This window comes from Macrotis lagotis, chromosome 3, assembly GCF_037893015.1.
Source record: "Macrotis lagotis isolate mMagLag1 chromosome 3, bilby.v1.9.chrom.fasta, whole genome shotgun sequence".
Taxonomy (NCBI): Eukaryota; Metazoa; Chordata; class Mammalia; order Peramelemorphia; family Peramelidae; genus Macrotis; species Macrotis lagotis.
This window is the reverse complement of record NC_133660.1, coordinates 216328251-216342556: the sequence shown is the minus strand read 5'-3', so window position 1 is coordinate 216342556 and position 14306 is coordinate 216328251. Positions and strand designations below refer to the sequence as shown.

The following is a 14306-nucleotide window of genomic DNA, read 5'->3' as shown; positions in this document are numbered from 1 at the left end:
TGAGGATTAGACAATGTCTCTTTTTATTTTTCAGATCAGGCTAATCCTTGCTTTGACAGCACATTTCCCCAGTGTAAATAATTCAGCTGTCATTGGGCATCTTTCAGGCATCTTGCCCCTTTAGTAATTGACAAGACACAGCAAAACACCTAGTGATGCCAAGTAAATAGCCAATGGTACAAATGCCATTTACCCACCGACAGAGGGAAAGGCAAAGGACTTTGAAATTCTAATGCTCTAAACTGAGAAGAATCCCCCTCCCCCAAAGCGAAGGTATAATTGGCTGATCTTAGTTTAAATTAGATAGAATTCTCTTTTCATTTACTTTTAAAAGAAAGAGCAAAATGTCAGAAATATTTAAGGTCATGAAGGGAATATGCATTATCCACTTGTCCCTTTAAACTCGCGGAAAGTTAGAATGTCAGAGTTGGGAGATATCATGCAATACAGAATGTCCAAATTGGAAGGGTTACTGTGCTAGGACATAGAATGTTAAATAGAAGAGACTTAAGAACAAAAAAAGTTAGAATTGGAAGAGATATTAGGATATAGACTGTCAAAGTTAGAAGGAATTTAAGGGGGGCAGCTAGGTGGTGTAGTGGATAAAGCACCGGCCTTGGAGTCAGGAGTACCTGGGTTCAAATCCGGTCTCAGACACTTAATAATTACCTAGCTGTGTGGCCTCAGGCAAGCCACTTAACCCCATTTGCCTTGCAAAAAAAAAAAGAAGGAACTTAAGAACACAGAATGTTAGAATTGAAAGAAGTCTATAATTTCTAGAACTAGAAAATTCCCTCCAGGTGATCTAGTCCAAATCTTTCAATTTCCTGATGTCTTAGATCAAAAAGGTCAGACCAGGGAGGGACCATAGAATTTATCCAGTTCCTAGGTGTCAAACAAATGACTCAGGTACTACTGAACTAGATTAAAATGAAATTGAAATATTTTTACAAAACAAATAAAGATGCAATAGACCATAGATAATGTCATTATATGACTTTCTAAGTCAGTATATTTCTTTTGGAGAAGTTTAGTGGTCCCTTTTTATTTTAATTTGACACCATTGATCTAGGGTAACATCATAATTTCAGATCAGAAAAATGAGACCCAGGAGGGAGAAATCACTTGCCAAAGGTCAGTAAGGATCAGGGTTAATTGATTACAATACCCTTTCCATTGAGTCATATTTCCTAATCTCCCCAGAGCCCTTTCACATGCATTCTCTCATGTTATCATCTTAAAAAATTATTTGAATAAGTGGGGCAGATGTTATTAGTTCCATTTTACAGTTGAAGAAACTGATCTAGAGAGTCTGAGTAACTTGGGGGGAAAACCCCAAGTATTTACTTGGAGGATGGGGAGAACTTTCTTTTTTTAAAAAAAATTTTATTTATTTTGAGTTTTACAATTTTCCCCCTAATCTTATTTCTCTCCGCCCTGCCCCCAGAAGGCAGTCTGTTAGTCTTTACATTGTTTCCATGGTATATATTGATCTAAGTTGAATGTGATGAGAGAGAAATCATATCCTTAAGGAAGAAAAATAAAGTATAAGAGGTAGCAAAATTACATAATAAGATAATGTTTTTCCCCCTAAATTAAAAGTAATAGCTTTTGGTCTTTGTTTAAACTCCACAGTTCTTTCTTTGGATACAGATGGTATTCTCCATCACAGACAGCCCAAAATTGTCCCTTATTATGAACTGATGGAATAAGCAAGTCCATCAAGGTTGATCATCACCCCATGCCACCATCAAGGTGTCCAATGTTTCTCTGGTTCTGTTCATCTCACTCAGCATCAGTTCATTCAAATTCTTCCATGTTTCCCTAAATTCCCATTTCTCCCGGTTTCTAATAAAACAATAGTATTCCATGACCTACATATACCATAGTTTGTTAAGCCAATCCCACTAGTAGAGTTTTACAGTCTGTGTCTTCCTGTAGCTACTTCAACTTCTCCTCTAAGATTTTGGATTCTATACTATTGGGTGCATACATATTTAGTACAGAAATTACTTTATTGTCTATGGTATCTTTTAAGACAATATAAAGTCCTTCCTTATCTCCTTTAATGCTATCTATTTTTTCAGCTGCTTGCTATTCCTGCTTTTTCACTTCAGCTGAAGTAAATTATATTTTGCTCCAACCTTTTACTTTTACTTTATATATATATATATATATATATATATATATATATATATATATATATATCTGCTTCAAATGAGTTTCTTGTAAGCAGAATATTGTAGAGTTCTGTTTTTTAGCTCACTCTGCTATTCACGTACTTTTTAAAAAAAAAATTAATTAATTGATTTTTTTTAGATCTTTTTTTTTTGCAAGGCAATGTGGTTAAATGGCTTGCCCAAAGCCACACAGCTAGGTAATTATTAAGTGCCTGAGGTTGGATTTGAACTCAGGTACTCCTGACTCCAGGGTCAGTGCTCTATCCACTGCACCACCTAGTTGGTCCTCACTTACGTTTTTAAGGGAGAGTTCATCACATTCACATTCAAAGTTATAATTACTAACTCTTTATTGCTCTCCATGCTATCTTCCCTCTGTTTGCATTTTTCTCCTTTTTTCCTTTATCCATATTCCACAGTATTTTGTTTCTGAGTACCACTACCTTCAGTGTGTTTGCACTCCTATATCAGCCCCCTCCCCTTTCTTTCTCCTTTTCCCCTTCCTCCTTCCCTTCTTTCTGTTAGGTTCCCCTTTTTCTCCCCTCCCCATCCCCCCCCCTCTCCTTTTCCCCTTTTAATACTTGAAAGGTAAGATAAGTTTCTTAACTTAACTGATTGTGTCTAAGTTAACTTTAAACCAAGTCTGATGAGATGAAGATTCAGGTGGTTCTCACTTGCTCCCTTCTTCCCCTCTATTACAATAGGTCTTTTGTACCTCTTGATAAAATGAGATTTACCCCATTCAATCTCCTCCATCTTCCTATCTCCTTACTGTCCCCTTTTTTAAGGAGGTATTGTTTTTAAATCATTCTATCTGAGTCACAGAAAAACTATGAGTGTCCATCACTTCTGGCTAAGTATATTGTCTCTAATAGAGTTACAGTTCTGGAGAGTTATTAGAGTCTTTCTCTAAGGTAGGGATTTAGTTTGTTTCCTTTTATTGGATAGCAGTTTTTTTCCTTTACTTTTTTTTAACCTTTTCATGTGGTTCTTGAGCTTCTTGTTTGATGTTCAAATTTTCTATTTAGCTCTGGTCTTTTCATCAGGAAATATTGAAAGTCTCCCAGTTTATTAAATGTCCATCTTTTCCCCTGGAAGAGAAGGCTCAGCTTTGATGGATAGTAGATTCTTGGCTGTATTCCAAGCTCCCTTGCTCTTTGGAATATCTCATTCCAGGCCCTTTGATCCCTTAATGTTGCAGCCAGGTCCTGTGTAATACTTACTGTGATTCCTTGGTATTTAAATTATTTCTGTCTGCTTGCAGGATATTCTCTTTTATTTTACAGTTTTGGAATTTGGTCACAATGTTTCTTGGTATTTTCATTTTAGGATCTCTTTCCAGAGGAGACTGATGTATTCTTTCAATAACTATTTTGGCCTCTGGTTCCATGATATCAGGGCAGTTTTTCATCACTAAATCCTGTAATATTAAGTCCAGGATTTTTTTCTCTTTAATGTTTTCAGGAAGTCCTATAATTCTCAGGTTGTCCCTTCTCGAGTGGTCCTTGAGGTCAGTGGTTTTACTGATAAGGTTATCTTCTATTTTTTCAATCTTTTGGTTTTGTTTAACAGAATCTTGTTGTCTCATGAACTCATTAGCTTCCTCAGATTCCATTTTTTTTGGAGAAGAATTTTCTTCATTTATCTCTTGCAACTCCTTTTCCAAATGGTCAATTCTAGTTTTAAAGGAGTTTTCCATTTGCCCAATTGATGATTTGAGAGAATTATTTTCTTTTTCCATTTGTCCAATTGAGGATTTGAGAGAATTATTTTCTTTTTGTATTTGTCCAATTATATTTTCTAATGTTTTGTTTTCTTGTTGCAATGTGTTAATTTTCTCTAGAGTTTCTTTTCCTAACTTTTCAAATTGATTTTTAAACTCCTTCCTGATTTCTTGAAGGAAGTCTTTCTGGGCTGGAGACCAAGTCATACTCTCCTCAGAAGTGCTAGATCTCTCTGGGTTAGAATATAGTTCTACTAAGTATTTCTCCATGGGTCCCCCCTTTTCATTAGTTTTTCTTTATTTTTGTATGATCTTCTGTTGGGGGGAGCTGGCTCTCAGAGGTTTCTAGAGGCTTTGTTCATTTGGCTTAGTAATTCCAAGGAGCGGCCAGTAGGGGGTGCTGGTTGCTTTCTCTGGAGTGATTGAAGCCCTCTCTCAATCCTGGAGGGAGAGAGGGAGGAGGGGCAGCAAGGTTGGAGATGACCTTGAACAATGGGCTGGAAGCCAATCTCCCTTTCAGTTGAGTGGGCTCCTTAGTCCACACCTGTGCTTGCGGCAATGGGGGTGGGGTGGCTACCATTTGTTACTTGGAAGAATGCTCCAAAAGTATGGAGGTCTTGCACAGAGCTGGATGATTTCTAGGTTGCAGACCTCCCCTCCCCCAGGTCAAAGACTCATCAACCCGCTTCTCACCAAGGTCTCTGAGGCCAAAGCCAGTCCTTTGGCATCTCACCCCCCCCCCCCCTTGCTGTCCCTGCACTGATCCTCTGGTCTCCTTTCCTGGTTCACCGATGGTCCCCTGAGACTGACCTTGTTGGTAGGTGTTCTTCTCCTAGCTTCTTTTTCTGGGTTTTGTTGATCGAGTTTCTTTTAAGAGGTTTCTTTCATGTTATTTTTTTGAGGGGACACAGGGAGGGCTTAATGCAGTGCCTGTTTTCTCTCCACCATCTTGGCCTCTAGGGAGAATTTTCTAATGAGGTTAAATGATCTGTCTCTAAATGATGCAATATTCCCAAGTAATCCAATGATATTAGTATTCTGTAGGCATGTACTAGGAGAAAATGTATCACAGACTACTAGGATCAGAGATTCAGAACTGAAAGGGACCTTTTGAGATCATTGAGTTTGACATACTTGCCCAAGTTTATATAGATAGTAAGTGCTAGAGGAAAAATTCTAATCCATGCCTTTAGATTCCTTTCTAATCACCTCCATACATCCATTTATTGCAACTGCTGAAAACTGATATCACAATACACCAATTGTAGAAATATAACCTGCAAAAAATGCCTAATATAATAATAATAATAATAATAATTTACTTTACAAATGAGAAGACTGTGATCCCAAAAATCGTGATTAAGGATAATGGTGATAATTTCCACATTCAGATAGCACTTTTCTCACAGCAACCTAGCAAGCATATCATCATTGCTACATTCTAGGTAAGGAAATGTAGAGACTTAGACTGGCCCAAAGTCATTATTAGAAGTAAATCCCATTTTTTTTGGTGACATTATCCACTAATTTTGAGACTTGGAATCAACTTTAGGTTGAAAATAGACAAGTAGGATGCTTTTGTGGAAATTATACTGGATTTAAAGTCAGCAGACCTGGTTTCTGGTAGCAACTGTGCCAATTATCAGTTGTGCCCTTATTGATCTTTTAATAACTCAGAGCATCAGTTGCCCTTTCTGTAAAACAAAGTGGAGGATATGTGTACTGCTTACTTTGCAGGGTTGTTGGGAGGAACATAATGAAATTGAAATTGAGACTTTGAGAAGCAGTGATTTGCTCATGGTCACAACAGCTAAAAAGTATCAGAGAGAGAGAATTTGAACTCAGGTCTCTTGATTACAAGTAAACACTTTTCCTTTGCCATAGATATCATCTTGTCCTTATGTGTTTATGCATAGCTAATGATAATAATGATAATGAGTAACATTTATATAATGTCAAACACTATGCTAAACATTTTACAATTATGAACTATATCCTTACGACAATCTTGGGAAGTAGGAGCTATTATTTTCTTTTTACAAAAGAAAAAGTGAGGCAAACAGGTTAAGTGGCTTGCCCAGAGGCACACAGGTGTTGGAGGCTGGATTTTGAATTCAGGTCTTCTTGATCTTTCAGCACCCTATCCACTGTACCACCAGCTGCCTCTAAAATTCAAAATTATGTTTGCAGTTTTAAAAAAGGTTTGGGGAGGTGTGGGATGTATAAAAGGCAGGAAGAATTGAAATGAGCTCACCTAAAACCCTGATGACTTTGGAGTCCTGGAGCATGGAGTTCCCACAGGAGGCTTGAACAGTTACTCGAACTTCACCTGTTTCTGAAAATCGTGTGACAAGAAAATTATCCAGAGAGAGAAGGGGCTGGAAAAAAAGAGAAGGAATATTGTTAGGGTTGCATCATAAGAATCAGAAAGACCATCAGAGACAGGAGGAAACTTAGAACCTAGAATTACAGACCTTTCAGCCGAATGGGGCCTTAGAACCAAGATTCAGATTGATAGAAATGGACCATGTTTTATGATCCAGAATTAAGTACATTAGGTGCTGAATAATGTAGGAGTATAATAAATGCTTGTTGACTAGAGAACATCAAGTCAAAGCTTATTGGTACTGTGACATTCCACCTTCCTTACTTTTTGGTTTTTTGTGCTAAGTTGGATTAGATGGCTTAAGAGATCCCTAGCAACTCTGAGACTGTATTGTCCCATGATATGGTTAGTGTATGTACTAAGGTCATTGAAACTGGCTTGGTGGCAAAGATAATAATCTATTTATGAAAAGGTGGCAGAGCACTGAATTTCAAGTCAGAAGACTATGTGATCTTGGTTTAAACAATTTAACCTCCCTGAACCTCAGTTTTCTCAGCTCTAAAATCTGATTCCATAATTTCAGTTCTACTATTTTTGTCTTATATGACCTCAGAGAAGTCACTTGGTCAGATAACAAATTGCCTCCATTTCTTCACCTATGAACTAAGTGTTATTTTGTTCTCCTACCAGCTCTAACCAGATGTGATCACATGATCCAATATCCTTAAAGGGCTGTTTGGAGAGTGTTGGTTTTAGAGTCATGAGACATAGTTACAAATCTGGATTCTAGGACTAACTAGTCCTGTGACCAGGAATAATCATTTAGCAATTCAATCTGCTTTAAATCTGACCTCAGACACTAGATGTGTGACCTTGGGCAAGTCACTTTACCCTGATTGCCTCACTTTCAGGGCCATCTCCAGTCATCCTGCTTCACATCTGGCCACTGGACTCAGATTGCTCTGGAGGAGAAAGTGAGACTGGTCACTGCAAAGTATCCTCCTTACCTAGGTCTAATTCAAGTGTATGTCATGGAATCACCTTCTTTGAGAATGAAGGACAGATATCATCAATATTGGGATAGCTGTTTCTACCTCATCATTGGGAGAATCAATTGAATATATTGAAATTTATGTCAAAGTACATTGAACACTTTAAAATGTCACATTATTGCTAATCAGCAATGAGTGGTGGTGATGATGTTGATGATGGTAATTCTATGAAATGGGGAGAATTCATTGAATTTGAAAAGTTATTATACTCTTTCCTTCAAGTCAAGAAGGAATTAATGATTCATATTGTTTATTTTTGTATTTTTTTTTGCAAGGCAAATAGGGTTAAGTGGCTTGCCCAAGGCCATACAGCTAGGTAATTATTAAGTGGCTGAGGCCGGATTTGAACTCAGGTCCTCCTGACTCCAGGGTCAGTGCTCTATCCACTGCGCCACCTAGCCGCCCCATGATTCATATTGTTAAAAGGATACCTCATCCCACTTTGATATCCTGCCTCCAGTCTCTATAGGTGGGGACCTACAATTCATAATGATCCATGATGCTATCAAATAAGCATTAGAGATAGTAAATGCATATATACTGCTCACAATTTAAACCTGTTTAAGTCTGACCTCATCACATTATTATTAAAAAAAAACCCATTCATTGGCTACTGCCCACAGGTCAAAAGGTGAAACTACTTAACTTGACATTCAAGGCCCTCCATGATCAGACCTTACCCTTCCTTTTGAGCCTTATTATCCACTATTACTCTAATTATAAGTCCATGTAATTGTAAATTACATGAATTCTCTCCCTACTCACTTCCCACCTATCCCCATCCCCAGTACACATCATACCTTTTTCTCTCTGTCAGGGATCTCCTCTACTTTCTTCTTTACTTCTCTGAATCCAATTCATTTCATAGCCCCACTTAAAACTCCCACCTCTTCCAGGAAGCCTTCCTTGATCATTCTAGATAGACAATTGTACCTTGATCCAGGAGTAAATGAGTTCAAATCTGGTTCAGACACTTAGTAGTTGTACAATCTTGGACAAGTCACTTAACCTCTACTTGATTCATCTTCCTCAACTGTAAAATGGGTATATTAATAGCATTTAACTCATAGCGCAGTTGTGAGGCTCAAATGAGATAATATTTGAAAAATATGCTTAGCACTATACCTGGAACATACATTTACATTACATACACACATACATACATATATACATATGTATATACTTTTTGCTTTCTTTTTTCCTTCCTCTTGTGATCTCTACCATTTATTATCTCTAATCCTTAATTGATAACCCCATGGGTCATTATGAATTGTAGGTCATCTTTTTACCTATAAATAGCTCATTTTCTCACATAAACAATAAGCCTTTTAAGATCAGACTCTATATCTCCCACTTCTCTGGACCTATCTTTTGTAGCACCTAGAGAGAGCATGGGTGATTATAAACTGACTCAAAGGAGCCCAGGGTATACCTGTAAGTTGTTTCCTATCCACCAGTAGAAGACTGTTAGATTGGGGTTCTGGGGCAGCAGAATGGCAGTGAGGTTGACATCCTGATTTATTCCAGTAACAGGAACCACTTCAAGGTGTAAAGCCTGGAGAGGAGCTGGGGGAAAAAATCATTAGTCAAAGAGTCATCAATTTATGGCACCCTTTTTGGTCCTTCCTTTTGCTCTATACCATGTTCTCTCAGCAAAGGGACTAGCTTTCATTGGGGTTTTTTTTTTTTCAGCATGTACCAATGAAAAGATTACTGGTATCTCCAGGAGGGGTTATTTCTCCAATTATGTGCTCATGGGGTATATTATTTAGCCTTCTGAGTCTTAATTGCTTCATCAATTTGTTTACAAAGATCACAAAATTATAAAAAAAAATTGGAGTCTCAGCCGTGTAGCAATGATACTGCTGTGAAGCAATATATTTTATTTTATTTCTCTTTATTTATTTATTTTTAGGTTTTTGCAAGGCAATGGGGTTAAGTGGCTTGCCCAAGGCCACAGCTAGATAATTATTAAGTGTCTGAGGCCAGATTTGTACTCAGGTACTCCTGACTCCAGCACCAGTGCTCTATCCACTGTGCCACCTAGCCACCCCCAGCAATGTATTTTAGAGGAAAAATGACTGGTGCTATATTCTGGCTCTTCTTTTTAGTGCCAGCATGACCATGGGCAGATCACATGAATCCTCTATGAAATGAAAGGACTCCAACAAGATGACCTCTAAGACTCTCTCTTCCTCTAAATTATATGATTACTTACAAAATTTGATTTTGGAACAAAGACATTCCTTTTTCAATGATATATGGAGGAATCTAGAATCTTGGACATTAACGATGTTAAAGATCAGTTAAATCATACCCCAAAATGAAACAGGACTTTTCCTCCATACAACATCTCCAACAAGAAGAAATTTTACTTCAAAACCTCTAGTGAGAGGGAGCTCACTACCTCTTGAGGCAATGCATTTCATGTACACATTGAACTAAGATCTACTTTGTAACTTCTCCCTTTTGTCTGAAGAATTTTAAAGATATTTGAATTCCATGATGTCAAATCTATCCCTTTTATTATCATAGAAGACTCTGCTGGTTATTATTATTAATTTTTTTTGCAATTCTTCACTTATGTAAAGTCTTTCAAAGCTGAGTCTTAATTGAGCAATATAGACATTGTATAGTGGAGAAGGCACTGGAGAAGTCTGCTCTCTGGTACTTTCTAGCTGTGTGCTCATGGGCACATAACTTAGTTTCTTTTGGCCTTAATTGCTTCATCTATAAAATGGTGATGACAAAATCCATGTGTAGTTACTTCACTGCAATAATGTCAGAAACAAATGAGAGCATGCACACAACTTACTGTGCAAAACAGTATCTGGTATACAAATGCCAATGGTGATTATTGCTTTCATTAGCATATATCCTAGATGTCTCTGCAATGTGTTTTCTGATACCTCATAAAGGATTTTGTAGCAAAAACAATATGCAGGATAGATTTTCAGTAATTTAACTTTAATTGATCTAATAAATTAAAATTGCTTTATAGAAGAATAACAATAGCTTATGTTTGCAAACTATTTTATGATTAAAAAGTGCTTTGTATATGAGGGCTTGGGTTTTTCCCCTCACAATAATACTGTGAGGTAGGTAGGGTGAGAGTTAATATCTTAATTTTACAGAAAAGGAAACTGAGATAACTAATAGTGCTTTTAAATATAATAAAAGGAGTTTTATCTTTTTTTAAAAAAATTTTTAGGAGTTTTATCTTATAGCAAGAAAGTGAGCCCCAGATGTTGAAGGCTGGCTGCTAAAAACTGAGATACATAGATATACAAAGGATCTAGGGTTCTGTCAGCTTGGGGAACCCTTGGTATGGGGAATTTATCTATTGATTATAACTCTTCTATGAATTAGTGAATGTCTTAGGAAGTTGCTTGAGAGACAAAGGGTTTGTGACTTATCTAGAGTTTCATTAGTTAATTAATGAAAACCAAAGTTAGGATTTGAACACAAGTCAGTGGATAGAGCACCAGGTTTAGAGTCAGGAAGATCTGAGTTCAAATTTCACTTCAGACACAAACCATCTGGTGACCTTGTACAAATGTCTTAATGCTTTTTGCCTTAGTTTCTTCATCTATAAAATGAGCTGGAGAAGGAAATGACAATTTCATTCAAATGTCATCACAAAGAATTGGGCACAACTGAAATGACTGAACAACAATTTCCTAACTCTAAGCCTAATATTCTTTCCACTAGGCCATCCTGTCATGATGAGATAAAGAAAGCGTCTTGTAATAATGATGGCTTCTTAACTTCATGAAGTCGAATGAAGAGGAAAGAATACCAGATTGATCTGAAAAGAGAGGGTTTTAAATCTGAACTTTAACAAATGTTGAATAATTAATTTCTTGATCTTGGAAAGGTTGCTTCCCTCCCTTGCATCCCTAGGGCTTCAGTCTCTTGTTCTATAAAATGGGGAGAATAATACTATTTACCTTACAGGTATGTTGTAAGGAAAATGTATCTAAACTAGAAAGTGTTTTACATTTGTGAGTTGTTGATAGCATTAAAGCCTCATTGTATCTGGTATCTGTTTCTCTGGGAAACACTTTATGCAAACCTAGTCCTTAGTACCACCTATTTCCATTGTGTTTCATGAATTGCTGCCTTTCTCTGACATAAGAAAGTATAGCTGTCTTCATGCTTTCAGAGGAGTTTAATGCTTTTCTGACTAATGGTTTTGGTGTTATTTTACATGTTGAGTGGCTCCAGTATATTTTTCTGAGTGGATTCTCTTGATTTTAGACATGTACATATATATTATATGTCAGTAAGCATTGTATGTGAATAATTATAATGCTATTTCATGAACATACATAATGATACACACACATATATACACACCTATGCATATATTATTCATAATCTAATACATATGTATGTAATACAAAAGTGTATATGTCACATTCTTGTAGCAAATAAAAAAATTCTTGTTTCAATCAACTTATTTGTTCTATGACCTTCTAGAGCAGATAATGAATTCTAATCATCTTTGGCACTAGATTTCAATTACTTGCACAATAAATAGCAATTTTTAGAATTATTTCTTACCCTCTGTAAGTAAAATCTAGATGTATATTTCTCTACTCACAGACCACTGGACAAACAGTTGCTTCCATTAAAGAAAAGTATTGAATATGACCAAGAAAATGGACCAAATATGGACCTCTCACTGTCAGATAAAAATCTTTCAGTAGATCCCTGCTATCTATGAACAACAAAACATAATTAAACAAAACTCTTGTACCTAATGAAGAAGATCCTTCACAATTTGGCTCCAACCCACTTTTCTAACCATATCTAACCTATTTTGCACAACTCTTCTCTAGATCCTAACTACATTTAAGGCAATCTTCCCCAAACATGTCCTGACTTCTCTAATACTAAAATATTCACAAACCATACTTGACACCTAGAATTTATTCCTTTGAGTCTCAGTTCAAGTGTGATCCTCTGAGGACTTCTTGATTCTCCCACTATCCACTCAATATTATCCCTACATCTCACATTTGCTCAAAGTTCTTTGTCTGGAGCTCTCCTTTGTCCTGATCACATACTATCTTGTATTATACTTTTTTTTTTTACTTTTGCATCTCTATTGTTAGATTTTAAACTCTTTGAAGTCAGGGACTGTGCCAATTTTTGTTCTTTTTCTAGTTCTAAATACAGGTCCAGAACATAGGAAGAACTTAATAAATATGCATTTAATTGAAATGAGCTTGCTTTATTCCATTGGAACATTTATTTATCACTTCCATCACTGTACTTTATTATATTTTTGTAAACCTGCCAGGCAGCAGCAGCAATGGCGTGATGTGCTGCATGAATCCTGTCTCTTCCTACAAAGTACACCAAGTTAATGAAGTCATGAGACTTCAGAATTCAGTATTCAAATGTGTTTTGAAAATTTGGCCAGAATAGCAGCATTCTTGGGCCAAAATGGTGCCTGAGGATTTGACCTTACAGATTAAGTGGTGAGGACAGTAGACTTACTGTCTTTCTGGTAAAACAAGGAAGTGCTGTTGGCATTTCCAATTGGGATCCCCCCTTTTCACATATAAAATCTATGCTAAAGATTGCTGGCCTCTGATCATTGGAAACACATGTTACCATTGGCAATAATCTGGCTAAAAATCTTGAAGACCTGAATATAACCTACAAGATTTACAATCAACTATTTCAGTTTCCTTAGGACAGCTTAGGATCTAAAGAGAAATCAAGACCCTTTAGCCTACGGTCAAAATATTCTAATTTCTTTCCTAGTTCAGGATATCTACTATACTCTTCTCCTAAGTTCATGTGGCTTTGTAGGATCATTAATTTGGAAATGACTTATGAGTTCTTTTAACCCAATACCTATAATAGAACTGAAGAAACTGTAACCCACCCAGAGAGTTGAAATAGCTTATAAAAGGTCTCTGACACAGAATCTGGATTTGAACCCAGACCTTCTGACTTAAATATTCTTTCTACTACACAAGCACTGCCTCCTTAAGTTTTTGACACATGAAAGACTTTTGCAGCAGGTAAGCTATCAAACTACCATATTGTTCCAGATATGGGTCACTTCCAAATCTATTTCATTGTTTTAAATGGTATCTTTTTGAAAAGACAGAGATGAGCAATATGTTCTCTTTGGTTACTCCACTCCTTAGCAATCTTTGTGGAGTACAGTAAATGATGAATCAGTACAGAATCTAGTTGAATAGAAGCACCATACCTAGTGAAAGACTGGGTAAGAGAACTTGAAACAGAGATCACAGGAGAGAGACAGAAAAAACTTGAATGAAGTTAGGAAGTTACTCCATATCCCGTGACTCTTGTTAAGGTTCCTGCCCAGCCTCTTACCAGGAATGCCAAAAGTGCTCCCATTTCATCAAAGCACATGCTAGGGTACATATATTCTTCTTGGATTTGTGGGGATATAATTCCAAAATGAACATCCATTGCTATACCCTCACATAATATACAAATTACACCAAAACTTGGATTTTATGGGTTTTTTTTAGGTTTTTGCAAGGCAAAAGGGGTTAAGTGGCTTGCTCAAGGCCACACAGCTAGGTAATTATTAAGTGTCTGAGACCGGATTTGAACCCAGGTACTCCTGACTCCAGGGCTGGTGCTTTATCCACTATGCCACCTAGCCGCCCTGATTTTATGTTTTGTATATGATCATGCATATCACATTAATTTAATGCTAAGGTCAGATTTCCTGCAAATCAGACTTTAGGACAAAACTTGCCTACATTCAGAGCAACATGGTAAATATGCTCAGGATTTAAAAGAGATTTGATTTCATGGTCCCAAAGAGAAGATATTTCTCCAAAGCACTGAATTTATCTTATAGTTGTCATCATTGTCATTTTCATACTCATCAACAATAGCACTTAACATTTTTATTGTGAAATATGGTTTACAAAGGACTTTAGGTTACTCATTTGATCTTCATAGCCTCTGTGAGGAGACTGAGAGAGGTTAAGGAACCTGCCTGAGGTAATACTACTAGTAAG

At 36.7% G+C, this 14306-nt stretch overlaps 1 protein-coding gene across 3 annotated transcripts in view; it reads right to left on the bottom strand.

Annotated features, from left to right (window-relative positions):
- The window catches only part of SORCS2 (sortilin related VPS10 domain containing receptor 2), a 1216578-nt gene that overhangs the window by 53013 nt on the left and 1149259 nt on the right, over nucleotides 1-14306 (bottom strand). For all 3 annotated transcript variants that reach the window (XM_074229834.1, XM_074229835.1, XM_074229836.1), the window contains exons 20-21: nucleotides 8714-8847; nucleotides 6158-6281 (exon numbers count right to left, since the gene is read on the bottom strand). In XM_074229834.1, coding sequence (XP_074085935.1) covers nucleotides 6158-6281; nucleotides 8714-8847 — 258 coding nt within the window. The remainder of the gene's footprint in view (nucleotides 1-6157; nucleotides 6282-8713; nucleotides 8848-14306) is intronic.